Source organism: Chelon labrosus (genome assembly GCF_963514085.1).
Source record: "Chelon labrosus genome assembly, chromosome: 10".
Classification (NCBI taxonomy): Eukaryota; Metazoa; Chordata; class Actinopteri; order Mugiliformes; family Mugilidae; genus Chelon; species Chelon labrosus.
In genome coordinates this window covers 22,238,731-22,266,707 of record NC_140360.1, presented here as the reverse complement: position 1 = coordinate 22,266,707, position 27,977 = coordinate 22,238,731, and the positions used below count along the sequence as shown (strand labels likewise).

The following is a 27,977-nucleotide window of genomic DNA, read 5'->3' as shown; positions in this document are numbered from 1 at the left end:
AAAAAGAAAAACATAAGACAATCAAAACTCACAAGTGTGTGCCATTCTCCTATTCCTTGAGCAATGAAAAGGCAAATATTATATCATCTGTCATCCCCACACAGTTAAACACGCTGAAAGACTGCAGCTTATGAAATAATGGAAAGTGAAGAGAAATCCCACTCACCTAATACACTATAAATTGTGGCTGTGCTATTTTCAACATCTTTATTTTCATTTTTATTTCTCTTGACTGGTCGAAAATTACACTGTGGGGAAATAAAAACACATAATAAGTGGTACCTAAAAATGTTTGCCAGTTCACGTATAAATAAAGATGTTTGTTTTTCAAATTTCGGGTGTGCTTTTCAGCAAGTTCCTGTCTGAAATGTGTGCTACAGTAAGAGGCTGAAATAGCACGTGGGTGCAACGTTCTTGTGGTTGGTCTTTGGGTACAGTATGTGACACTTGGCATTTCAGCAATGCTTCCATGAGTGGGCTCTATTATAGGGCATTCATGCAATGATGCAAACAAGCTCATTTTACTGGCTGGACAAGCATTCATTGTGAGACCACCCAAGAAACAATATACTGATATTATATTTTTTAATAATAGCACAAGAGTAGCACTGATTTATCAGGACTGCAATGTGCTGTGAGGGACAATAGCTATTCTGTTTTAATTAAATTGGAAATTTGAGGAATATAAAATACATGAAAAAGCCTGGATGAAACAATCACTGGATTTAGTTGTATGGACACATGGTCCGAGATGCTCTGGAAATACTTTCCAGGTAAGGAACTGCAGTCATACTTACTTGGCAGCCTGCCAGCAAAAGTATTTGAGATATTTGGGGTATATTACAATTCAAATGAAGCCACATAGAAATGAAGAGCTTGATGCTTTCAAGAATAAGGAGGAGATGAAGAAAGAAAAGAAATGCTGCATTATTACATGCGAAGACCAAATAGGGACATGTTTTATTTCAAATTACAGCATACAGTAATATGCTAAAAAATATAATAAAGATATAATTTTAATCTGTGTTTTCAACTGCCATCAAAGTGTAAATCAACACGGGATTCACAGATTCTGCATTAAACTGTGGTTACATCTCAAACATCAATGCTTTCCAATGATATCTGTTGTTTCATAAATTGCCGCCATCTATTATGGCAAGAAGATACCGATAAAAGAAAAAAGTCTTTCAAAACAATGTGAATGAGGATTTGTCTGAACCTAATAAAAGTGTTGCGTCACTTTGGAGTCACATTGTCGGATAGACATGCTCAAGATTACAGCGTAATAACATAGGACCATTGATATCTAGTGCTTAAGATATTTTTTAGATAAAGATATATAAACAGAATTATGTTAAAATTGGCGAAGAACCAGAGGTCAGACATCTGCTTTCTCTTCAAACAAGATAACCAGGAAGTGTTCTCATATATTATAAGATAATAAGATAATTTAGCCAAATATCCAGAAGACAACAATAATCATCTGAAAGTCACATGTTGTAACAGCTTGACTAATTAAAAGCATAAAAGAGCCTACAACCATGCTAGTGCTGGCTATGTAGGCAGAGTGATGCTCTGAGCTACATGCTAACATCGGCAGGCTAACACAGTTACCACGACAACAGTAATGGAGCTTTCAAATGGGGCTGTGTTTATCGCATTCACAACAAGAGTCTATATGAAAGACAACCCTTGAGATATTTACAACCTTCTGTATGGACATTTTCTGTAGTTTCGTAGGTCTGAAGTTTTCAGTAATGGTGGAGGTGAATGTAAATTTATTGTAATTCAGTCATATAGAGATTTCTCTTTAATTTTATCTCTGTAGAAAATGTTGATATGTCCAGCCTTATGGCCTCATCCTTATTGTTGACTTTACATTTCTTACTTTAAGCTAGTCAGTCATTATCTTGCTAAACTGTTAATGGCCTATAGACACCAAAAGTTGCCTAGCAACAGTGTTCTCAGGACGAGAGCCCATCCACATATAGAGTGTTTCACTCTTCATCCATTACTCTGTAGTAGGACAGCTGGTCACGAGTAGACATTCTAGGCTCTAGTTTTTTTTCATTTCCCACCCCAAATATTTCCGGGTGAAATAAGTACAACATAAAAATATTGCTAGTGTATGGACGGAGCTAGCCTAGTCTGAAATAGTGACACTTCACCCATATTTGTTTTAGTTTACCGATAGGTCAGATCCATACATTATGGCATTATGGATCAACAAGAGCTAGCTCTGCTTGCCGTCACAGCTCTCTGTTAGAAAATCCCGCCAACTCCATCTGGGTTTACTCAACGCTCCAAACCCGCTATGGTTAGCAGTTCATTTACTAATTTGACCATAGTTATGGACGGTGTTTGTGATAAACATTTGGGGAATTCTGTATTTGCGTCAACTGTATCAGACAGTCCAATTTGTCTTTGTCTCAGACATGTCACCTCAAAGTTAAGATGATTTCAGCTTTACCGCTGACATTACTACTTGAATGCCAAGCATTTTGTATGTGAATTAGCATGCTAGTTAACTATAAAAAGAAAAGTACAGCTGAGGTATTTAGTCACAAACCCGAGTATTGGACAAATTAAAATTCTAAGACTTTAAATATAAAGGTTTGCAAGGGATATAACATTTTATTTGGGGGCAACAGATTACAAACTGTGTAATTATGTAAATGGAACATTCTGCCTGTTGAGCATTTTTCAACTGTCCAGTGTACTCACAGAGTCTATGTACCATTTAACATACATAAATGTGAATTTTAAACCATAAAATAATAGTTCATGAGAGTGTACACAATCGATATAGTCGGACAAAAACAATGACATGTCAATATACATTAAACACACAAAGATACTATTTCATGTTCCCTAGAACTTTAAAAAAAAAGTTGCTTGGATTACTGCAAAGGTCTTCAACAACCATGAAAAATATGCTGTAACAAACATATTTCTTGTTTTATTTCAGGTTATTTTATTGGTGAAGCAACATGCATCCAAGTTCCTGGGGGAAGTGCCAGTGCACTGTGAAAAACAAACTCAGTCCTTGAGTTCTTCACGCTGTCCTTTCACCATCTGACTAGCAGTCAGGTCAGTGTCAGTCTTACTTCCTTTACCTACTTCAAACCTCTCCTGTGGTTCGGTCCTGTGTGACAGTGCTCAGAAGCAGTCCTTTGAAAGACACAAAATAAAAATGGCAGCAGTGGACGGCTGCAGTAAATAGTGGAGCGGATGCCCTGCTCAGGTGTGAGGCTATACGCCAAGCAGCATGCCCATGAAATCTGAGCCGTTCTGTATTGTTATGGAAGCGCCGGCTGCGTTGTCCACAAATATGGAGGTGTACTGCCCAGCCTGCAGAGAAAAACACAACTTTAATGTTCAAAGACTGCACAGATTTTTATATTGTAGATGTGAGTCTCTTATCATGGCACTCACCTGTAGCTCCAGCAGTCCTTGAACACTGACGGTGAATATCTTGCTGTTACTTTCTAATCCAACAATCATCTCAAGTGAACTGCAACCAAATTAAAAATAACATAACATTGTCAATACTGCATTCTTCTAGAGTTTGGAAGGGCAATCAGGTGTAAAAAGCCTTTTATTAAAGTGATAGACAGTTGGTGTGCTTCCTTGCCAAGCGTTGGTTGAAAGGATCAATGAGGATTTTTGCTTGACATGAAACTATGTATTTATTGTTTATGTCCCTATGCTACGACTTTAACCTGCATTCAACAACTAGCCACTGCATGTTCGGCTGACTCAGACACTGTCTGTTTTTAAATCCCATCTTAAGACACACTTCTTTGTTCTGGCTGTTTAATTTAGCATTAGAGCAGCTTTTCACAACTAATTTTTTTTATTATTTCTTCTTCTTCCGTGTGTTTGTTTTGACTGTGTGACTTTATAGTCTTTGCAATAGTTGTTGGTCAACTTTTGCTGTTTTTAAATGAGCTTTAGACATGAAATTGACTTGACTTGGCTGCCGTCAAATGGAGTTACGTTTACTGTGTTCATGAGAAACGTCAGTACGGTGCCCTCTTGTGGTATGCATGACTTTGTAAGTGGAAATTTGCAGTGAGGGCCAAGTTCCCGAGTTGTGACGTGTTTGCTGACATTCTGAATGACATAGCTGCATGGTCAGTTAATGTATTGTAATTTAGTTGCATAGAGTTTTCTTCGTAATTTTATAATTTGTCTGATATTCCCAGCGGCATCATGATTTCATTACATATACCTTTGCATTTCCTACATTAAGTCACCCAGTCGTTAGCTTGTTACACTGTTAGCCTTAGTGACTTCTAGACATCAACATTTGCCTAGCATGTTCTCACGACTGGTGCATTCACGCTATGAGCGCCAAAAACTTATTCAGCGTTGCCAGTGTCATTCAAGCAGTCATCACGTCAATGACGGGGGTTTGGAGCGGGTATTGACTGTAAATATAGCACAGCAATCAATGGGTGAAGCAAGTTGAAGCCAGGTCAACCTTCATGTTTTGCTTCTTGCCCAACAAGTGTCAGCTCGTATCGCCGGCTTCCATTTATAATGTATTGAAGCCCGTCGCTACTAGTGTGAACATAGCATTATGGCTGGATGATTAATGCCACTATCATATCTGTATGGTAAACATGAGGTCACCATTATCTGCTAGCTAACTTAGCTTTAGACACAAAGGATGGAAATATGCAGCTAGGCTAAAGTAATTCACATGTTCAAATTTTTTTTTATTCAACCACTACAAAAAACAAAAAACTCTCTATTCTTGTGTTTTAAGTAGCCATGGATAAAAACATGAAATTGTATTTTTTGGGGGGTTTTGTACGAAGTTACAATGTGTGAATAGGGAGTGCTGATTGGTGTAGTCTGCTAACAGGGACAGAGATTAACTGTTTCTTCCCGTTTTTAGTCTTTATGCAAAGATAAGTTAGCTAGCAGCTGGCTGTAGCTATTCAGCATAAATGTGTATGAGTGGTATCTTCTCATTTAACTCTTCCCAACAGTCAGAGTGTTCCTTAAACAGTTCAGCGTTCTCAGCTCAGAGCCTGCATTGATGGTTTGTAACATCCCTGCAGATATAACCGCAGAGAAAGACCACTGGCTCCTGTTAAGTGGAAAATGCTACATTTTTATGGCAAATCAATCACGTTTGTCTTCACTCCGAGCTGCCGTCACAACGAGCCTCATTTCACATTCTCTGCATTTTCATGTGTGGGAGGGCGAGACTGGCCTGGGTTTTGGCTCAGAAAGACCAAAAGCCCAGAACTCTTTTGGGTTACCTTTCATAATAATATTATTTATCATTGTACCACACTAGGGGGGAGGCTGTGGAGCGGGGGAAGAAGACTTCAGGGAGCCGTTCATTTCAACTGTTTTCACTGACTTTATGTAAATAGAAATTTTGAAGCACTGGAAAGAGCTCATTCTAGATTTGTATATATTTTTTAATTATTTGTACAGCCGTTGCATCAGTTACTTCATTATCTGTCTCCCACATCCCAAACAAGGGCATTTCACTGCAGTGCTACTCTGCCTGAAGTGTCAAAGGTGACTCTATAAAGATTAGTTAGGCGACAGGGACAAGGGCTCTAAATGAGAGGACATTTCCTTTAAAAACCTGCTCTGTTTTTACACAGGAAATGCCAAACTGGTTCCATACAAAGTGTAACAGACAACACCGTTAACAGCTCATAAATTCTGGTGAAAGTTAAGGCAGCATTAAACCCCAATAAAGTATCTCTGTTAAAGGGAAGAAAAATAAATAAACTGTCAAGAATGTCGAGAATGCAAAGTGTGGTTATTAGGGTCAGATTAATGATCGATTTTAGCAACTCGGTAATCGGTGGGGTCTGCTGCTCACCAGCATGCCATAACAAATGCAAACCACATGGTTACAAAGGCGCCAGATAGGTAGGTTATTTATGACTTGGATGAGTTTGCAGGAGACTCATCTCCAGCATGATAAATAACCTTATAGAATACCTACGTGTATCTGTGGCAGAGTGATTCAATGCAGATCAACACCCGAACGTTATCCCTGGCCTTAAGCTGACTCTTGCTCCTCTTCACCTCGTTGTGATCTGCAAGCAGGCATAATGTTCAGCGTCACATAAAGTATAGAGGCTAACCAAAACATATATTCACCTTTTGAACTGAACTGGCTAAAATTTACAGGACACGTATAAATAAAGTAATTAAAGTATAGCATTTCTGCACATAAGGACTCAAATTACCTTTTACACCCGTGAGGGATTTACAGGCTTCTGTTTCAGCCTCACTATTTACTGCAGCTCAAACATTTTCCGACTGCCAATTCACATTAAAAGCATTAAACTGAAACATGCAGCAGGACGATTTATTGTGAAGCAGTCACTTTAGATTTAATGTATTTATTACTAGCATTTAAGCTTGCAGCAAATACAGATCAAAGCAAAAGAAGACAATAGTAATTTCCCGCATTTTTAACATTGGGTCAGTTTTTAAGGGTTGCAGAGACTAATGGAGTCTGAAGAAGCAGCTACAGTGAGCTGTTAGATGAAGAGTTTCTGCACCTCCAACTTTTCTGCAAGGTAGCCGACTCCTCCCTTGAAATCAGATCATAGCCATTCATGGTAGGGATGTGCTCTTTAAATAGTTCCGGTGTATTTCACACTAAGTATCAGCTCAAGGCGTGCTGGTGTCTGCTGCCAAAAGAGTTCAGTGATGTGTAATAGTTTTATTACAATTAAACCGTAACTAGTGTTACTGTCAGTAACCGTTGGCGTTTCCAAATCAACCAGGACTGAAAGTTTGTGGATTATAACACCCGTTAATGTATGTGTGAGTGGATTATTGGAGTGGCGGTCTTTAAGGTTTTGGTATGTGTGATGCATATAGAAAAGTGATTTACCAATGTGGACATTAGCAGAGAACTGGTAGATCCCAGTGATGGGAGCTGTGAACCTCCCAGTGGACTGGTCCATTCCCGACCCTCTAAGAAACGCTCCTTTAGCGGGCGGCTGAAAACACATGAAAACACCTGAATTAATATGTGTACATCTCATGGCAACGATGCATTGGTATTTTCTCTGAGGTCACAAAAAAAATGGTACCTAATCCTAAAGTTATAATGAAGCTGACAAGTTTTGTTAAGATGGTAATTCAGCTCAGACTTGTTTGTTTGCACCAATGGCCAACTGCAAGACATCTTGATTTTTGAATAAGAAGAAGCAGTGTGTCAAAAATGGAGACAGACACTGTAGCACAGCTGCATTGCATCCCTCACATCTGAGTATGAAATAAGAGGAACTGTCCACAGATGTTTTTAAACAGTTACACAAACATGTCTTTTGAATAAACTGCATCAGATTGCTCGCTTGGAGAACCCTTCATTAAATCATTATTTAATAAAATTATGCACAGTCCTGACAGCAAAAGACAAAGACAATGACAATGAAAATCTTGTTAACTTGTGTATACATTTCCAAGAAGAAACTGATGGATCAGATTCATAAACTGTGTGTATGCTAAGCTCATAAATAAGGCCCCTTGACTTACTGCCGCCTCCTTATGTCCCCCCTCGCTGTGTGCCTCTTTATTTCTGACTCTGCAAAAACATTCAAATCTAAATTTCCAAAGCCACATAAACACGTCTTCATAACATCGTCCTCTGTTAGCATGTTAAATAGTTTGCAAAGCTTAATCCTCCCTCCTCCAGCCTTGTCAGCCCGTCCTAACAGGGCATAGTTCTTCCACTACAGCATGCTGTTTCAAACAGTGTCTATTTCTGTCCTCTCCACACTTTATTCCAAGTCAGAGACAGAGTGCCTTTTGTATGCCGCCCAGAGAGTGATGTGTAGAATTGAAAAAGTAGATATTTTTGACCAAAGAGGCAGTCAGAGTCTCAGAGTGGCACCGCATGCTTTGCCAGTGCCAGTTACCAGAGAGGGGATGATCCGCTCATAATTCTCCCACATGCAAACTAAGCAATGATTACTGAACACTCACTCTTTCAAACACAGTTAAGACAGAGAAACAAAGCATGTAACCACGCAGAGGCGGATTAGCTCAAATTTTACTTTTTCAGTCACGAGCAGGGAGCGAAGCTTCACCGATTCATAAACATTTACTTGGTTTCAAACAAACGTACTGTCTGAAAGTTCTGGAGCTCCACCAGAGTCTTCTTGTCGACCACCACAGGTCCCTTGAGCTTGCAGTGGAAAGCCTCTTCTATTCGACGGTAGGAGGTCATCCCCTCCAGGGTGAGGAGGGCTGTTGGTAGCTGGCTGGGGCTGGTTTGTCTGTCCAGTGCTGCTGCTCTCCTCTCTGTAGCCTCTGACAGAAATTCAACCAGGTTATTAAAGTGCAGAATGACCACTAAACTATTCTCTAAAGACGATTCAATAGAAAAATCTGTTGTATTAGGCATCTTGAGGTCATTTCAAGAACAACTTGCTTTTACCTTTAATCATCTCCTTGAACTCCTGGAGAAGAACTTCCTGGGTCACTTCAGCCCCAGGAGAGCCAGGTGGTCCCTGCGGGCCAGGAGGGCCTGGAGGACCAGGTGGACCTGGCTGATGGAAAACAGATACAAAAAAATCGAAATGTGATGTAGAGATACTTAAGTTTCTCTTAAAGTTTTTGAGATACACTGTCTGCGTTTACCAGGGGTCGTTTGCGTTTGCGACACTTTCCAGGAAAGTTTCCAACAGGTCTTTTGACAAAGTCCATCCATGAGCCCAGTGGATCCACCCTCTGGTGATCAGAGATCTGCAGCAGAAAAGAAGGCCACGTATACTTCAACCAATCAAAATAGGGTATCAAGAGAAATGAACCCAGTGATAGCAGCCTTGACAGGGAAACCTCTTTCTTTCTTCTTTCTTTCTTTCGTTATTTCGTTCCTGCCCAGTCGACTGCAGGGCTTTTCAGTCACCATTCTCCTCCGAAAGCTTCACTTCATGCTTATTTTTTCTTCCCAGATAATTCGCTCAGGTGCCACGTCAGTTCTTATTTGCCCAACAGACTCGGATTAATGTAAACAAACCTTGTCAAGTGATTTTTTTGTTCAGCACATCGAAATTTCCATGAGCACCCTAGTGAAAAATGAATCTGCCCGTCTATGTGTGATGTCGATCCTGTGGACCGCAGGCCTCAATTACTGTAGTTTATAACAACATGTCAAAGTTGCCAACACTTTCTCCCTCACCCAGAGACAAACTAGTGTTTTCTTTTATTATTTGACTCGCATGAGTTATGCAATGACGGAAAATTTGCTAAGCAAGATAACAGATGTATGTGCAGCAGGTTTTAGGCTATGAGTCTGTTTTCTAATTGGGCTGCATGGTCTGAAATAACTCTTTTTTAATAAATTGCTGTATAGAAGCCTGGGATCTGTTACAGAGATAAGAAACCAAGGAAGGCCTCTGGAAGCAATATTTTTATGCACAGTGCTACAACTGGATTGTTTTCATTTTGGTAAAATGTGAGGCTGAATGAAGTCCAATTACAGCGAGCTCAGATCTTACCCTAACCCTTCCCCAAATGTCAAGAGCCTTCAGTTGAGATAGAAGAGGAGATAAAGACGAGCCATGGAGGTGAGCTGTCTGAAATGGAATTTGTTTAGGTTTGGCAGCAGGACACGGTTCACTTATCTGCTAAACCAACATGCCCCTTTCTTCACTGCTAAAGACTTGCCTCTTGTTTTACCCCAACAAAGTAACTCCTTGTTTGTCTTTTCAATATGCTGGAATAAAAAAATCTGTTTTTTTATGTGTGGGATCTGCAGCTCTCTCCCTCTCTCTCTCTCTCTCTCTCTCTCCCTCTCTCCGACTTTCTCTTCTTCCTGACAGCAGACAAAATAAACAACTTAACAGGCGCTGCGCTGGCTGCATGTCGGATTGTTCTGTGTTTTTGTTGTGATTTTGAGGCTTGGAGGCAGATAAAAGCAGGACTGATTTGGTCAAGAATACTCTTACACTGCTCACAACTGTTTCCAAAATATTGGAGGCCTGTTGGGAAAAAGTTGCTTTTTCCTTTGCCATGTCAATTTTTCACATTTGTTAGCACAACAGTTCTGCAAGCTTTAGTGGAAATGTTTGATAAAATGTTTTAAATTTGTTTGCTGAAATTTAGATGAGAGGATTGATACGACTCATGTCTGTCTACAGAATATGAAGCTAAGGCTTGTAGCAGGTTAGTGTAGTTTAGCATGAAGACTGGGGGAAACAGCTAGCTCTGCAAATGAAACAAAATCTGCCTGTATACACATCATATGTGTATTGCTGTTACCTGTTCCTTATATTAATCACTGACTGTTTATAAAGATGGACCAACCTCTCCATGACATCACCTATATGTTTCCTGAAAAGAGGTTGTGAAGCTCAATGGGGGTGCCTGGCTGCCGCCATCTCGGCTGTGCCCGATAGAGATGGCTTTCTCTCGGGATTTTGCGGGACAGGATTTTTTTGGGGGGGCAGTCACGTGATCGGGATATGTATATATGAGTATTTTTGTGGGCTCAGGATGGGATGGTAGCGACAATTGATTCCCGTGTCACCCTCTAGTGCCCGACTCCAACTAGCTCCGGTCTGATTCAAAAATTGGCAAAAAAATTGAGCATGATTTGAGCCGAGACTGAGCAAGAGTACTAGCAACAAGTGAAGGCACCTACCTGTCACTCAAAATAGTCACACCCATAATTATGCCATACCTTAAGAATTTATTTAAACGGGTGAGTTTTATAAACAACTACTTCATGATGGCTTTTAAGATAGGAAAGCTTGGATTTGTCCTAATACACTTGTATATCTGACTTAATAAAATAAAGCAATTAAAGGTTTGCCAAATTCCACTGTTCAGTGCAATTTAACCCTTCAAGCCCAATCAATCTTGGTCGCTACACATACTTTGGAAAAAGGTAAGAGTGAGAGAAAAGTTCAGTGAAGAACAGCCCTATAACAATGACTCAATAAACACTGGTGTTATTGAACCTGCACTATAAATTCTTAACTGCAGCTCTACCAAGTTTGACGCAACAGAAATTAAGCACTACAACACCACACCCATTTTAATCATAGTAATACTCAGCAGACTATTCACTGAATGTGCCACACTTCTATGTATGGCATCAGCTTTAACACCTATAATTAATAAGATACTGCCTGGTCCTGGGGCAGAGGCCTCTAGGGCGAAACTTGGAGTTGATATATAAATACATAGTGGTATGTTGTTAATGAAAGTATTTTAAACACACACCCACAATCAACTCTGCAACCACACAATGCTCTTGAGTTGTCAGGTAATGCGTATGCATGTACACTTGGCATTCTTTCCCATCCATTCCATCTGGCATTAAAGCAACAATAACACAACAAAAAATTTAAATGTGTTGGTTTGAACAAGCAAAATATAACATTAGTGAGTCGGGCTAGCTGTTTCCACTTCCTGGTCTTTATGTTGGGCTGAGCAAACTTGCTGCTAGCTATAACTTCGCATTTAACCTACAGACATGAAAGTGTTGTCAATTCTCAATCCTACTTTCAAGATATCAACTGTTTTTTTAATCTAAAGCTCTATAAGTTTGTATAAATACTGACATATTGACGAGTAGAGGTAATGGTGAGCTTAATAACCTCTGAAAGTAAAATAATGCAACTGTAACACTTTCTGACAGCTCAGATCTGAAAGTCACTCATGATGAAAGCCACTAATTGCTCTTAAGTCAGTGTCATAGATCTTAGTTTTTTTTTTTTTCAAAGGTACGAAACAGTGCAAGTTGGCCCACACATGTGACTTATAATTACATATCTCCTCCGTTCCCGATGTAAAAAAAAGTAAAACAGACGGCATATCCTTGCCAGGAAATCAGCCATACTCTGAGCTTGGTATCCTCTTTAACACACGCCATTGTAATTAAACCATTAAACCCTTGCCCTCAAGGATTTTCTGTGCTCAAGGAAGAAAGGCTATGACCAACATAATTATTACCTTCATTTCTGAGCGAAGAAAAATAACAGCAAATCAGTGTATAAATAATTTAATCATCAGCTCAAGGCATGCTCAACTCTTTCCATTGAATATATATAATACAATTCCAGTGGTCTGTTCTCTGTGCTGTTAAGAGTTACATGCTATATATAGAGCCGGCTGGGATGGCTCACACAACTCTTCAAATACCGCCTGATTCATTGTATGCAGGTTGGCGTTTGTCTCAAACGAGAACTTCAAAGACTCCACAAAAGCAGACATGAATACCATACTGCTTGATGACACAGAAAAAGCTGTCAGAGGCGTTCAATCTCTCACTGGCTGCTATTGACTGCAGCGTAAAGTAAACTATGGATTCTCTGGCATAGCTCTGTATCAGCACGTACAAGCCCTGAACAAAGTGGGGAGGGAGTGGATCCAGGTATCAGTCTGAGAGTTGATGAAGAACACCGGGGCTCTGGCTTTGATCACCGCTGATGTGTGAGTGCCTCAAAGTGGCCTCGTCTGTCGGCAGGTGTGAGCGTACACCGTCGCATCACGGACCGCGAGAATGTGTCAGGTATTTTGTCCGAAGGTGAGAAATGTTAAATCTTCTAGACAGTGTTTATCCTCGCTGATAGGGCTCCAAATCCCACCACATTACCACGGCTCAGATCATGAGAATGGGAAGCATTGTGTCTACGATTGGAAAAAATCAGAGCTTTCAGTAAAGTAAAAATACCAGAGTAAGCTTATTTGCTTCCTTGCAGAAAGATTGATAAGATTGTTAACAACTCTCTTGATAACAACTCTCTTATCTGAAGCTACAACCAGCAGCTAATTATCTTATCTGATCTTGTCTTAGCTTATCCTAGCTTAGTTTAGCTTAGCTTAGCTTAGGTTAGTTTAGCAGACTAAAAAGCTGAAAGCGGGGGAACAGCAAGCCTAATTCTGTCAAAAAAGGAGACAAGATTTCAAATCAACATGTTGTATTTCTTTTGTTTAATCCATACAAAATGCTGCAGTTTTATGGCAGCTTGCAGAGTATTTCTTGGTAGGCAACCTTTACCCGTACTTTATATACAATTTTGTAACGTAGTTCCCAACTTAGGTGAACAAGGGTCAGAAGAAAAATACACTGTTGCTCATAAAGTTGCAATAAAATACTTTTCTACCTCTTCTTATGAAATGATTGTGACAGTGTGATTAATATAAATAGGAATAAAAAGAGGAATGTGTCTGAAAACAAAATTATTCCAACTTTATGGGCAACAGTGTATAAGAAATCATCAGATGGGAGGGAGGGAGTGAAGAAGCATGAAATACAGTGACACAAATATGCACTCATATTTTGGATTTATACTCATATTTTGGATTTTAAATGTGATCATATGAGAATTTCATAAGGTAAAATGTGGTTTAAACGACATTTTTGTAACACCAGCCAAAAATGCTGGGAACCATTGCGTTTTTAAGAGTTTGAACTTTTTGTCTTTTATGTAAAATCTAAAACAAGTGACTATGGCGAGTGTTAATGTGCAAAGTAACGTAAAGTGGAAATATTCCAGTGTAATTACCAAAAAGTTTATATATTAATACAGTATTTGAGTGAATATACTGTAGTTGGTCCTGTTCTGCCGCTGATTGTACCGGGTGTCCATGGCTTACAATAACACTAAAGAGAGATTGTTTCATTAACCAGCAACACAGTGAGTTTAGAGCTTTTGGATCAATTAGTGGATCAGCTGTAATCATTGCTGATCATTCACAGAAGCCTATAAGATTTTATGACCCAGAAAAGAATGACTCCGGTCTGTATGAATAACTCTTCTACGTGCGCTGCTGTAAATGTGTTTGTCATGTAGTTTGGGGAAAATTAGGTTGAATTTATTTGAAGCCATAAAACGGGAAATATTTCCCTGGGGCAACATGCCACCAAAAACACAAACACAACTGTTAAAACATGTCTCTGGGGCTGCAACCAGATACTGAAACTCTACTCCTCTGCAGGCAGCTCCTGAATTTTTCCGTGTGTACAGTGCAACTTATCTTCTTTTTTAAGATTTTATCTGTTTTCCTACCTTTACGTACACACTAGACGACATGAAACTTTTGGCTGCTGATAAAAATGTTGCAGATGCAGGTTTAAGGTTGGGCGGGATGATGGAGAGCGTTCTATAATCCCTTGTTTTTACATCCCTATACTGCTCCCTGTGCAGTCATCCATGCATGGGTGGAAGGGCCTAATGCTGGGCCAATGCCGCCCCTGGAGAAGCAGGGATCCCCGGGCTGTGTGGGGCGAGGGGATCCTGCTAACCTGCGTGCATCCCAGTCGTCATGCATCCACCCACATGTTCCCCTCCGCTGCACTTCACAGACACAGATTGTCTTGAGGATTTATCGCTGTACAGCTAAATACAGTTAGGCATGCAATGTTGACTCTGCTCTCTGCCTACTGTATTATTACTCAATTGGGAAGCCGCCTTCCACTATGAAGACGCTGTTATTAGTTCAACAAATGTTGCGGGCACACATATGGAGATATAAATTAAATATGGTTATTATATAATGATAGGGTGAAACCCGCTTTTGATTTTAAGTTACTGTTTCTAAGAGCGTCTGTGTTGTCCCAACAGACGTGCATCTCTTTTGTTGTCAGAGAAAGTGAATAAATTTGTGTTTATGCTTTAGAAATCACCAGAGACAATCTTGGTTTCCTCTTAAAATAAAAAGGCAATCTAAGCTGAACGAAACATTGATCGCTGTGTCACATCTGTTTTGTGTACAAATTACAGCTTTGAAATCGAAGTGAGTGCTCATTTTCTCTGTGGTAGGTAAAATGAGCTGTTGAAAAGCGCCAGTGATCCCGTTCCATATCAGGTACAGGTTAGCCCACAAAGTTTAACAGTGGGCAAAACTTTAAGGAAGTCATTAGATCCGGCTTAATGTTACATAAGTACATACCAGATTTCTTTTTGTACTTTTATGTCACTAATTTGCCCTTGACGAGTTGGGTTAAGCATATGTAGAAATATGAAAGGTGGGAACATTAACAGCTCAGGATATTAAATGAAACTTCTAGCTTAGCTTAGCACAAAGACTTTAAAAAGGGGGTTCTATTATTAACACAGAAGCAACAAATAAGACAGGCTAGCAGCAGACAGTTAGCTTAGCTTAGCTTAGCATAAAAACAGCAAACAGCAAGTGAAACAGCTAGCCTAGTTCCGTCCAGAAGGTTTACCCAACATAACCCTTCGTAAAAGAATATTAAAAATGTATATGTGCAAAATTAACAGCCAAGATAAGCTAGCTCAGCATAACGATTGGAAAAATAACAAAAAGGCCTGGCCTGGTTCAACACATTTTCTTTGCATAACCCACAAAGTTAACAATGTTTACTTAACTACTAGGATAAACAGACACAATTTTAAGTTGTTAATTAATGAGCTTATAGGTGCACCAATTCTGGCCAATTACAGCAGATTTTGTAACCTCAGTCTCAGGTCTTTATGCTAAGCTAAGGTGTGTTAAGATAACATCTGTTGGCTATATGTTATTTACAATGAGTGCATAAGCTTAGTTAGAGGAATGTTAAACAATTCCCGGACAAACATCGAAAATGTTCAATAGACACATCTGCAGCATCCATTTGAAATATAACCTTAAATAATAAAAAAAAAGTGTATGCAGATGAATGAGCACTAGAGTTGTTTTACTTCAAACCACAGTTTACTCAAGATATTCTAAAAATCGTGGTTTCAGGAACATGAACTAGCACATGACATGAATCAAGCAAGATTAAGAGATTTCTATAAATCTGGCATCAATCTGAAGTAATTATAAATAGAACTACAACCAAATAAAACTGTGTCTGCGACATGGAAATACGACCCTGTGGTTTGTTTTACTTGCAAATTTCAGATAAAATGACAAAGGGCTATTATTTGTTTCTTTTTCTCACTCTTTCAGATGACTTCATTAGATAATTGTACAACGTTAAACAAGCATAACCTTTGTCTGGCATGTTGAAAGCGGGGTTCACTATCACACCACAGAGGCCATAGGTAGGATCAGTGGTGTATGAGAGGTGTGTGCTCTCACAGTGGCCCTGTTTCCTGGGGAACTGGACCTCGTCTCTTATGTGAAGGTTGATCCAAAAGGTCCCACACGCAGCTGCATTAATCATCACAAGGGATGAGAGAGAGGAAACAAAAACCCTCGCCTCAGGCTAAAACCCAGCCATTACTCAACGCGCCAGGCGTGATGTTTGACTTGACTCCCTCCATTACAGCCATCAGAGATCCCTCGCTGCTCTCAACAGTGACAGATCCCTCTCATCTTTAGAGTGGAGAGCAATAAGGCTTTGACACACTGCTCTAAAACTGTACGACGTGGCGGTTCACAGAGATCACAGTTGTTTGAAATGTTCATCATCTCATTAAAAAAATTCCACCCGCAGCACAACTCCACACCTCACTGTTGTGATCACTTTCAAATGGAAAATCTCCAGAGGAATGCAGCGTTCGAGTGCACGCTGCCAGCAGCCCACACACAGGATTGGTCGGATAGAAAACGAATGCCATCATAAGAACTGTTTCCACTGGGCACAAGGGAAAAAAATGTAAATGTGGAGTGTAAATGTTTGGCTTGTTTGAGAATACAAATTGCTTGCCAAGACAGCTCCAACGGACATGTTGTTTTCTCTGAGACCTAACAGATGTGTAATAGGATAAACTCACAAACTGCCCAAGAAAAGCAAGTTTACCACTCTTCATGGTGTGTGGCATGCTTTTTTTCCTTTTTTTACTTCCCTGAGCAGAAGCTCAGATACAGGGGCACCAACAAACGCAACCTTGAATACAGCCACTTCCACTGATGTCAAGCTTAAATCTCAAGTTCCATCAGAGGTGACAATGTTTGGCAAAGGCCCTATGTGGCATAACACTGCGTCTTAAGAGTGATTATGTCATTACTGTCTGATTGTGGGAGATGAGATGAAAAGAATGTTAGAGAGGGAGGAACAGGGGGCTAATCCTCACTGAGGTGTTCCCTTTCAGGACCCTTTCTATGGGGCTTTGTGAGGGGCTTACACGACATGCTGCCCCAGTTTTCAGAGCCACACCGCCCCTATCGGATGTCCCAGACACAGCGGAGTCAGACTAGGCCTGTGAATGACAGAATCAATGGGCTGGGAACAACGTTGTTGCAGGTCTTTAAATATCTGCCCACCTAACTTTCCCAGGAGTTGCATCGCGGCCTATAACGCACCGCTGGGGAAAGCAGTGGTTGTGTAGACACCCTGCTCCCAGAGGGATGAGACGTAGGAGTGGGATCCCAATGGGTGCAATCCCCATCCAGCTTTAGGTTGACACAAGGTCATCCTTCATAGCTGCTGCTTTTACAGGGCGACCCAAGACAAATAAACACAGCTAGGCCACAACCACCTACAAAGTGTTCTTAAAGTTACAAAGGAGACCTCACTGTGTGGTTTGAAAGGCAGTGGAGGTTACTGCCTGGTAGGACTGAAGTGAGGAGTGGTATATAGAGCAGTGAGGGTTACATGAGAATGCCAACATAATGGGTGGGCTGAAAGCAAAACAAATACCCTCACAAATATGCAACACCAGCAATAAACCAATAAATAACAAGAGTCAAGGGCCAACTGCTGCTCCTGAAAATGGAAGTATACCACAGCAGTGCTCTTTCGCAAGAGGACTACGTTTCTAATGAAAACAACGTGGCTCTTCAGTTACCAATGAACACTTTTTTTTTAACAAGTCTCTCTAGAAAACAAAACTCTAAAAGTTCTATCTTAATCTGTTCTGTTTATAAATTCATTTCCTGCTGCAGTGTCGAGGTGTTTCTGAGGATCTGGATCATGATTCGTTTACCATAAGCTGGAAAACTGGTGGCAGACACCCGCGGCGCACACTAATTGATGCATTGATCAGTCTTCAGACATCCACATTCCTGGCATTCCTCCGGAAGTCATCCATTTAGAGTTTCACACATTCTGGTCTATCACACTGTCTGAGGCTTGACCTGGTGGGGCACACCTGTCCAGTCCGGGTTTTTACCCTTCCCATTCATGCAGCCTGTCCTGCAGTCCTGACAGGGACTGATCTGCGGGCTGACCTCAAACTCTAACCTGAAGCTTGTAAATGCAAAACAAGATTAACATACAAATAAAAAAGTTAACTCACTGGCTTGGTGCTTCCTCCAACCTCCTCGCTGTTGGACAGAGTTGCGTTGTACGCCTCTGTGTGTTGTGGAGTGGCTTCCTTTGGCCTCTTTCTCTCCTTCTTGGCATCCACCCCATCTAGAAGAACACACTGAGTCCAAAACACAGCAGCCACCACGGCCAGAGGCCCAGCGCCGCACCACATCTTCACGCTCTTTGGATCAGCACAAGAATACCTTCAGACAGAAGCTGAGGATGCCCACGAGGCTCACAAACACAGAGTCCCAGCGGGGCGAAGGAGACCAGAGGAATGCAGCTTCAGGGACTCCCTGTCCAAGAGGCTGTCAGACTGACTGCTGCCGCCGCTGCTCCTCTCTTGATGAGCTCTCAGCCAGAACAACGTTGCGGGGGCACTGTTAAGTCTAGCCAGAAAGCCAGGAGGCTTACTCAACTATGAAATGTGTCAAGCAGAATGGTCCAAGGGAATGACAGATTGGCGCGGATCTGACAGCAAATAAACCCATTAGTGAGATTTTTCACGCTTTCTGCTCTGTTGGGGGGTGAGGTGTTGGAGGGGGTTGAGGTGGGGTGGGGCGGGTGTGCAGGGGGCAAAAGAAGAGGCAGAGAGGAGGGGCGTCCGAAGCTGAGGGTGGGCTGCTGGGAGCTAGAGATGGATGGCAATATTCTCTTTTTCCCTCACTCTCTCCTGCTGTTTCTCACACTGAGCAGTAGATCCAGGCCCCAGCACAGTGGTGTCGAAAATCTGCAAGATCCACGGAAGTTTCAGGGCTTTCATGAAAAGACGCGGGTCAGCGCTAAGATCAGTCTGTCTGTCAGGACACCGTGCACCCACAGGGATGCAGAAGGAGGAGGTGGATGAGGTCCAGTATTGATCTTGAGCTTTTCTTCTTATCTCCTTGAAGTACAAACTCCTCACAACACGTGAAACTCTACAGGTAGCAGTGTGCTCCTCTGCCTCCGTCTGACACAACTCAGCCGCTGCCTACTGTCTGTCCCAACAAGTCCAAGAGATTTAGTGCCTGGTAGGTCTCTTTTCGCCTGCTCCGCTGCGCTCCCTGCCCTTCTGGTCTCAGCTGCTCTCTGACTGAGCTTACAGGAGAGCTCACTGTGGAGTTTTATCATCACCCATTCTCCCTCCCCCTGTCCCTCACTCTCTCTCTCTCCCCTTGCCTCTTTTCTATTGGCAACCTTACTAGCCTATTCAGCTCTGTTTTATCTCATAGATGAAGCTGAAGAGGTTCCCTGGCAGTCAAGTTGTGTGTGTGCGTGTGTGCGTGTGTGTGCGTATGAAGTTGTGTATCTGTCACTTTGGCTCAATACTAACCTACCCTACCAAAGCCCTGTGTTTAGATCCGAACCTGAAATAGAAACAAATTCATGCACTGTTTTATTTTTTGTGACCTGAAGGCAATATCTTGTGTAATCTGCTGTTTGAAAACCTGCCAAAGAATCCTGATTCATATACTGCCCTGCGTACCTGCTTGTTTTATTCACTCTTCAGCAAAACGTCTCACTTCTCTAAGTTCTCTAGCAGGAAAAGGAGTGAGAGTAATACTCATATTTCGACTGGTGTAAATTGTGGGTTTCAGTAAATACCCCTATGACTGATGAGAACAAACTGTTGGTGTGGGTATTCCTACAATACCCTCATTTGTCTAAAATGAATTCAACCCTCTTGTGCTTTTATTAGCTCAAATAACATGTTAGCTCATGGGTGCATTACATACATACATACATATATATGTATACGTATATATATATATATATATTACAACTCACACTTCTCACTTCTCTTACACACGTCTGCTGTTTGGGCTGTGTAACATTATTACATTTTAACACAGTGCCACCTAGAGGCAGCAGTCTGAAGTACAAGCAACTAACCATTACCTCTCCACTATGGCTTCTTACTGTGACATCTCAGTTCCTGGATCCGCTGGCACATCTGTCTGCAAACGTAGCAGGAAGCTGTAGCCAAGAAAGGTCAAGCTAGACGCCGAAAGACGGAACGCCACCGGAACCTGCTCAAAATAAACAGGCTGAAGTAAATGAACTGGAGAAAACTCTTCTCGTCACAGACCAGATTGTGGTTCTTACTTATTTTTCTACTATTTATTAAATACTTTTGAGCTATTTCAAGCATTTAACTGTCATCTACAGCTTCAAATGAATATTTACAACTATGTTAACTGTTTATCTGTTATTATTTCAACTTTTAGCTACCAATATCCACTATTTTTAGATGTTTTAACAATATATCCATTACTAACTAACTATATGAACTGTTTTTCATTTATATAAAAACAACAATATCCAATCCTTTTATAGTTTTATCTATGCATCCATTCCATGGCTAAAACTTTATTTACATTGCTTCTAGCTATTTGCTATTTTTTCCACAATTAATTCACTACTTTTTGCTGTTAACTATTTCAGACATATGTCAGTTGATAATAGTTATTGATGCTTAGTTGCATTACTTTTTACAATTACATCCAAATCACATTGTTGGTCATTTCCATCGCAGAGAGGGAAAGGAAGAAGCTGGATAAGATCATCAGGAAGTCCAGCTCTGTCCTGGGCTGCCCCTTGGACTCAGTGAGGGTGGTGGGTGACAGGAGAGTTCTGGCTGAACTGTCCTCCATGCTGGACGATGAGTCCCACCCCCTGCATGGTGACCTGACAGGACTGAGGAGCAGCTTCAGTGACAGACTGCTTCACCCTCGATGTGTGAAGGAAAGATGAAGAGGGTCTTTCCTTCCTGCTGCTGTTAGGCTCCACAACGAGCACTCCTAATATGTGCAATATTATTACACCTTGTGGTGTAATAACACCAGTCTGTGCAATATATCTATTATCTGTTCTATCTCTGTCATTTCTGCATGCTGTTGCAAACTGCAAATTCCCCATTGTGGGACAAATAAAGGTATTCTTATTCTTATTCTTAGTAAGGTGAAGAGCTGAAATATTTCAACAATATTTGCCATCTGATCTACATTACTTTTGGCTATCTATATCCATTACTCTTAGCTAATTTTACAATTTGTGGATCCTTCTCTACTTATTCACTATTTAGTAGTATTGTAGTATTTATTTATTACACATTTGAAATGAATCTTAGCTATCAATGTCCATAAACTGTTTTATCACCTTTAGCTACATATGTAGTTATTTCAGTCATTTATTTATTACTTATGTATGATTATAAACAGTTGTTACCTTTGACCATTTGTTATTGAGTCTGGTAACACATTTGCTGTTAGCTATATTAACAATGAATCCATTATCTATATCTGTTTATCCATTACTTTAAGATACTTCATATATTTCTCAATGAATTGTAGTTATTTAAATCTTAAATAGATGCACTTAAATAGATGCACTTCCTTTTTCAACATTTTCTTTCAACTGCTCCAGCTGTCCTTTTTTTAAGAATACTTGAGCCACACATCGCCCCCCAGCCAACATACCGCACCTTAGTTGAAGTCAGGGTTTTTACTTTGAAAGTGCTGACCGGAAGTCATACGTGTAACTGTTAATTGACGGAGTCTCTCGGAGCAGCGTTAGCGGTTAGCCAGCCACCAGCTCCGGTGACAGCCTGAGTGAATTAACTTGGACGTCGGCAGTGACTTGGCGTCCGCGATCGTGTCTCCAGTGTTGTTTTTAGACTGAGCCGTCCCACCTTCTGGAGAGTGTTGTGGAGGAGCCACGTGTACAGGAACTGGACTCTGACAGCTTGCCTGACTGACTGGAACCACTGCAGGTCTGGTTGAATAGGAAGTCACCGCTAATATTAATGTTAGCTAGCTGGTAATTCTGTCAGCAGTGAACCGCCTCCAACTCCCCGGAGTCGTTTTAACTAGACTTTAGTCACGTTTCTAGTCGCGTTTAAGAGGTTCGTGTGACTATTTACTTATTAACAAGCGCTGGCGTTAACCACAATGTTTTTTGTTAGCCTAGCCACGTAGCATTGGGAAGTAACGTCCGGGGATAAAATAACTCATAGTGCGTGACGAGGCTAAATTAGCCTGCTAACAGTTACCTTGGCTAAGAAGCCGCTGGTGTTCTTGTGTTCACGTAGATGGTTACTGTTTAATTATATCAATGCGACGTTGCTAGCTAGATTTGCTTTGCTAATTTGTGTAACTCCTAATTTGCCTGTGTTTGTTTATTTGATTCTATTCATCCTCGTTAGTATTTGAGGATACTGGGGTCAGGATCAGACTGGATCTTTCAGTGGGCGTGGACGCGTATTTAAAGTTGAAGCAGCTGTGTTTTATTATTTGCAGCAGCATTACTGTATTTTTGCATTTGCTAACTTGGCCTTTTATAGTAAGAATTTGTTCAAAACACTGATCTTTTACTTCACATTTACCTTTCTAAAGGCAACCATGGCTGCTTGGAGAAAACTGTGGTGCAGAAACCTGCTGGCTGTGTCTGTGCTTTTCTCTGTCCTGCTGCTCTCCGTGGATGTTCACGCCCGTCCGGCCAACATGTCAGCCTCCAAAGATAAGGCTCCTGCCAGCAAGGATGAGAACGAGATCCTTCCCCCAGACCACCTAAATGGGCTGAAGATGGAGATGGACGGACACCTCAACAAGGACTTCCATCAGGAGGTTTTTCTCGGGAAAGAGATTGAGGAGTTTGAAGAGGACTCAGAGCCGAGGAGGAACAGGAGGAAGCTCATTGACATTTTCACCAAGTAAGACATGCTTCTCATTCTCTGACTCTCAATCAGGAGTTACAACATTCCTCAAGGGCCAAAGGAGGCCATGCCAGCTAGGTGCAGATATGCTCCATATAGATTATGAACGTCCACGCTGACACATACTGCTGCAGGGATAGATGATTTGAAACAACAATGACTAAAAAGAAAAGGTCTGATTTGTGCTTTTAAAAGTCAGTGACGAGGAGTTGAGCTTAGGAATGTGGACAGTCCAGAGTGAAGAAAGAATAAATGTTCAGGCCTATGTCAGGCAGCCAAGAGAGACTGTAGGCTGCTCAAACACGTGGAGATCTTGGATAGGTTTGGTTACAAAAGAAGTTGTGACAAATGTTTTTAATTGATTTCTTAATGAGTCGATTAAGTTAAGGATTCTTATTATTAATCTATTATTTTAAGATTAGTCAATTTATCCTAAATTTTATTTACCAATAAATAATTACATTAACTTCTACATTAACCTTCCAATCTTTTATTCATTCATTTTCTCATAAACATCTTAAACGGCCACAACAATGTATATATTGCCCAACCGGCTGTTCGTCTGCTTACATTCATTGTATCAGTGACTGTATTCTGGAAATCTAAAACTTTTCTTGAAGTGGTTTCACCACTCATCAAAGTTGCTTTTGGAAAGATTCACCAGAGTAAGAGAAATGAGCACCTGCAATGAGAGCACCACACTGTTCCTTTTGCTACTGCAGTGATAATGTGTGCATTTCTTCAAACAATTCAGCCCTACTGTAACAAATTAGCCCAGAAGTCAGTACAACTTCCCCTTCTTACAAATTTTTTGCTGTGGAAAGTTTCTCTAGATACACTCTGTTGAGAACTGATCATGCTTCATCAAAGATTTGCCAGGCAAACTGGATGGGCCCATTACTTTTACCTTAGATACATTTGATAAGGTGTAAGATTTTGTCTCAAACGTAGCAATACATATGGTGCAACAGGTGATTCTACTATGTAGAGACACTTTTCAAGTCAGTTGGTGCAACCCTTAAATTAGATTATTTCTGCTGATCGAGTTCGTCATAATTCATTAACATGAAGTCTGCAACACAATATGCTATTACAAGACTCGAATTATCAAACATTTGACATGCTTGATAATCAAACGGGTGCTACCCCTTGGATAAATATCCTGTGTGCAGTTGTACCTGAGCATATCATTGTTATTAGAAGCTGGAGGTTTGTTTGATTTCGATGTGCTTGGGCTGTGTCACAACAACACAGTGTTGCAGAACACACGTAGAATGGACAAACGGAGCTACAGGGTTGTGAAACCCCAATATTGTTAACTCTAAGTTACGTACCTCTGTGTAGGAGGCAGAAAGAAAGCATGATGCAACGTCTATGTCACTATTCAGATTACAAATGTACCCAAGGGGGGGAAAAAAAACAAGCAAATGCAAATATTTGTTTGCATAGTGGTGCCATATTTTTTAAATTATATTGACACTTTATCAAATTTCCTTTTAGTGACTGGGTTAATTAAAGGCATGAGCCCTTTGCATGTTTGACACAAGCCAGACAGAGAGTGCCTTCTCAGTCAGTAAACCATATTATTAAACTGAGCCAATAATGCTCCATAGCTGGAGCTAAATAAGGAGACATTTATATTTTTAAATTGTCTCTTCACAGAGTTGACTTCAACAAAGACAAGAGCGTGAGCGCCAAGGAGATGCAGCGCTGGATTATGGAGAAGACGGAGGAGCACTTTCAGGAGGCTGTGAAGGAGAACAAGAACAGTTTCCGTGCTGTTGATCCAGATGGCGATGGTGAGAAAGTGGCTTCCACTGTCTTTTGCATCACAATGTCTCAAAATAATGAAAGCACAAATTTGAAATGTATTCTCTCTGTAGGTCACGTGACATGGGATGAATACAGAATCAAATTTCTGGCCAGCAAAGGTTTCAATGAAAAAGACATTGCGGAGAAAGTAAAGCACAATGAAGATCTGAAACTGGATGAGGAAAGTAAGTGCAGAACGTCATTGATATAGCTGTTGTCAATAATCTCGTAGATTCTTATATAGATATCACAAGTTGATATCTGTTCATATTTTTTCTTGTCTTCATCACTGCAGCTCAGGAGGTCCTGGAAAGCCTGAAGGACCGCTGGTTTCAGGCTGACAATCCTCCAGCTGACCAGCTGCTGAATGAGCAGGAGTTCCTGTCGTTCCTCCATCCTGAGCACAGCAGGGGCATGCTCAAATACATGGTCAAGGAGATTGTGCGTGACTTAGGTACAGTTTACCTGCTCAGTATACATATTGTGAGCTTCACTGTCTTGCAGGTTTTTTGGCAGGGTAGCATCAATAAGCTGTAAAAACAGACGTACCATTGTAAACTGATACATAAAACATGTTAGCAGATAGTGGCTTCTTTTCATACTCTGTAAATATGGAGCAGCAGATAAATTGATGGACTTCTGTCTTTTAGTTAACAAGACAGAAATGATATTGAATGAATAAACGTACATCCACGGCCTATATTGACATTGATGTACTGCAAACATAATAAATGTTAAAACTAAACAGATGACAGTGCTGACAGAAACTGTGTAATTAGGTACATAAATACATAATTTAAATAAGTGTCTTGTTCACAACAAGCGTGTAATATATTAACGATGGTGCTGTACATGTTGAAAATTTAATATCAGTCTGACATTAAGAGATAATTCTGTTCCTGACTTTGCTGGATGATATGGTTTTGTGTCAATGAATGTTCATTTTATGCCATAGTTTTGGTTACCATCTTAAACTCACATTCATACTGTCAAACATGTTCATAGGTCATGTTAATTTCTTCCTACTTCCTACTCACTCTGCAGCTCTGTCTGCACAAACAAGCCATGTTGTTATCTGTTGGTAAGGTTATGTCATTAATGATGAGTTTTTGTCTAAATGACTAGTTAACTGTCACATATTACGCAGAGAAGTCTGTTGATTATTGAAATTTTACTTTCAAGGTTGATGCAGATTAATTGTCTCTTGATCAGTTAATTAATTGACTAAATATGATATTGATAAAATATGCATTTGCATATTTTAAAGGGGAAGAAGAGGAATTTAACCACTACAGAATAAAAATCCGAGGTTTATTGTCCTTTCCTCGTAGACCAAGATGGTGATAAGAAACTGACCCTGTCGGAGTTCATCTCTTTACCTGTGGGCACCGTGGAGAACCAGCAGGCTCAGGACATCGACGATGACTGGGTCCGAGAGAGGAAGAAGGAGTTTGAGGATGTCATCGATTCAGACCGTGATGGCATCGTAACAATGGAGGAACTGGAGGTGAGTAAAGTAAAAATCTATTGTGTCAGTTTAGTGTAATTCACTACATCAATATTTTTTAATCATTTCACTCAATAAAATACAAACTATTTACAGCACAAAGCATAAACTCCAGGTGATACAAATAACACAGATGTGATAGAAGAGGTGAAGCCAAGGGACTGTACTTTATGTGCAAAAGAGTTTTTATCTTAAAGATGTTGTCGAATCATGGAATTATAAGGCCCATCTTTCCACCCAGTAACTGGTGGTGGTTAATGTTAGAGAAAGTAGTAGAAAGTAGTAGTATTCATACCCCTTCACAGTTTGCACAATTTTATTATGTTGTAGGTTTAATAAAGTTGTGTCTCCTCCATCTACACATTGTTCTTTGTTTAACTATTTCACACAGCAAGGTCTTTGTTCAAATGTGAGCCTGAATTGAAACTGACATTTCATTTACTGATTCGTCTTTCAGGAGTACATGGATCCAATGAATGAGCACAATGCTTTGAACGAGGCCAAGCAGATGATTGCTGTGGCAGATGAGAACCAGAATCACAATCTGGAGCTGGATGAGATCCTCAAGTACAGTGAATACTTCACAGGAAGCAAGCTCATGGACTACGCCAGAAACGTTCATGAGGAGTTCTGAAGACAGATTCATCCCCCCCACCTCTCCTACATCACCTTCAGGGACAAGCCTAAAAAGTGGGAGGGGGGGGCAACATAACAATAAAATGTTCTAGTGTGCAATTCAGTGTATAAAAGCTCAGCATCAATGGCCTCTGTCACTGCTGACTCCAGTTAATACTCCCCTCCTTCAGCCCTGGACCATCAAAGCCAACATGGTCAGCCTTCTGCGTGCCATTGGACGTTTTGACTTTTAAATGTTTCCCATAAATTTGAGGCGTTACATCAGTTCCAAATTAATTTGTGTGATATTGTGAAATGTTTGTATATCAGGAATTTTATCCCTAACTTCATCTTTGGTTGCAGCTCAGCGAGTTGTTTGTTCCACAGGATCTGTTGTTTTTATCTGCCGTGTTTAGATTCAGTGTAAATAGTCACATTTGTCACAAACTAATGCCTTTGTTAGGGATAAAAGCTGAGAAATTGAATGCTGCTGAACCCTTAGAGAAATACTATATCCTTGTTAAAAGACACAAATGATGTCTTACTATTATGTTCCCCCAATCCAGCGTTGTTAGTGGTATACAGTTCCACTAGTTTCCACAATAGTTTGTATCCGTCCTTCTACAGTACTGAAATAATAGAGAAATAGAACTTAAAAGCAGCCACAACAAGCAGTAAACCTACTTAGGACAGACTTTAATAAAAAAAAAAAAAAATCTTACAGATTATTAGTTGCTCTAAATGGAGGAAAAATTATTAATATATGAGAACAATGTGTGTGATATTACGACCCACTGAAGGAAAAGCACAGGAGTCATCCGCAACACAATTCTTCACTACAAGCAGTCTCGTCTACGAAATTATTTATTTGATTGGTTTCATTTGAATCAGCTGGATCTCTGAACGTCACACAGGTGTATTTATTTAGTCCTCATCTCAATTAGCTCCTCACATTTACTAAACTTTGAATGCTCTCGGTTAATCTATGTACTTGTTTTCAAATGCATGGACAAATGATAGAGTTCTATTAGTTGGATTTTTTTTTGCAATTTTCAATAACCTGTGGAGACTTTGGGTCCTGCTGCAGTTTCTTCTGCTCTTGGTCCGATTGTAAAATAAGATTTATGATAACAGAATGTGACACAGCTTTATAAAATGTACTGCAAATCTACCAATAAATAAATATTTCTATCAAA

General features: G+C 40.4%; 2 protein-coding genes across 2 annotated transcripts; one reads left to right on the top strand and one right to left on the bottom strand.

Moving 5' to 3' along the window:
- Nucleotides 1-2,608: 2,608 nt before the first annotated feature.
- Nucleotides 2,609-19,354, bottom strand: c1qtnf12 (C1q and TNF related 12). Its single transcript, XM_084554210.1, has 8 exons — nucleotides 18,144-19,354; nucleotides 8,641-8,745; nucleotides 8,438-8,549; nucleotides 8,126-8,310; nucleotides 6,887-6,995; nucleotides 5,984-6,077; nucleotides 3,436-3,514; nucleotides 2,609-3,351 (listed from the first exon to the last, which is right to left on the bottom strand). The coding sequence occupies exons 1-8, from the start codon at nucleotides 18,324-18,326 to the stop codon at nucleotides 3,253-3,255; spliced, it is 966 nt and encodes a 321-aa protein (XP_084410336.1). The 5' UTR covers nucleotides 18,327-19,354; the 3' UTR covers nucleotides 2,609-3,252.
- Nucleotides 19,355-21,701: 2,347 nt separating this feature from the next.
- On the top strand, nucleotides 21,702-27,977 carry sdf4 (stromal cell derived factor 4). The gene is made up of 7 exons (XM_084553509.1): nucleotides 21,702-21,905; nucleotides 22,528-22,844; nucleotides 24,510-24,646; nucleotides 24,731-24,844; nucleotides 24,955-25,113; nucleotides 25,991-26,166; nucleotides 26,624-27,977. Exons 2-7 carry the CDS (start codon nucleotides 22,534-22,536, stop codon nucleotides 26,798-26,800), a joined length of 1,074 nt encoding a protein of 357 aa, XP_084409635.1. The 5' UTR covers nucleotides 21,702-21,905; nucleotides 22,528-22,533; the 3' UTR covers nucleotides 26,801-27,977.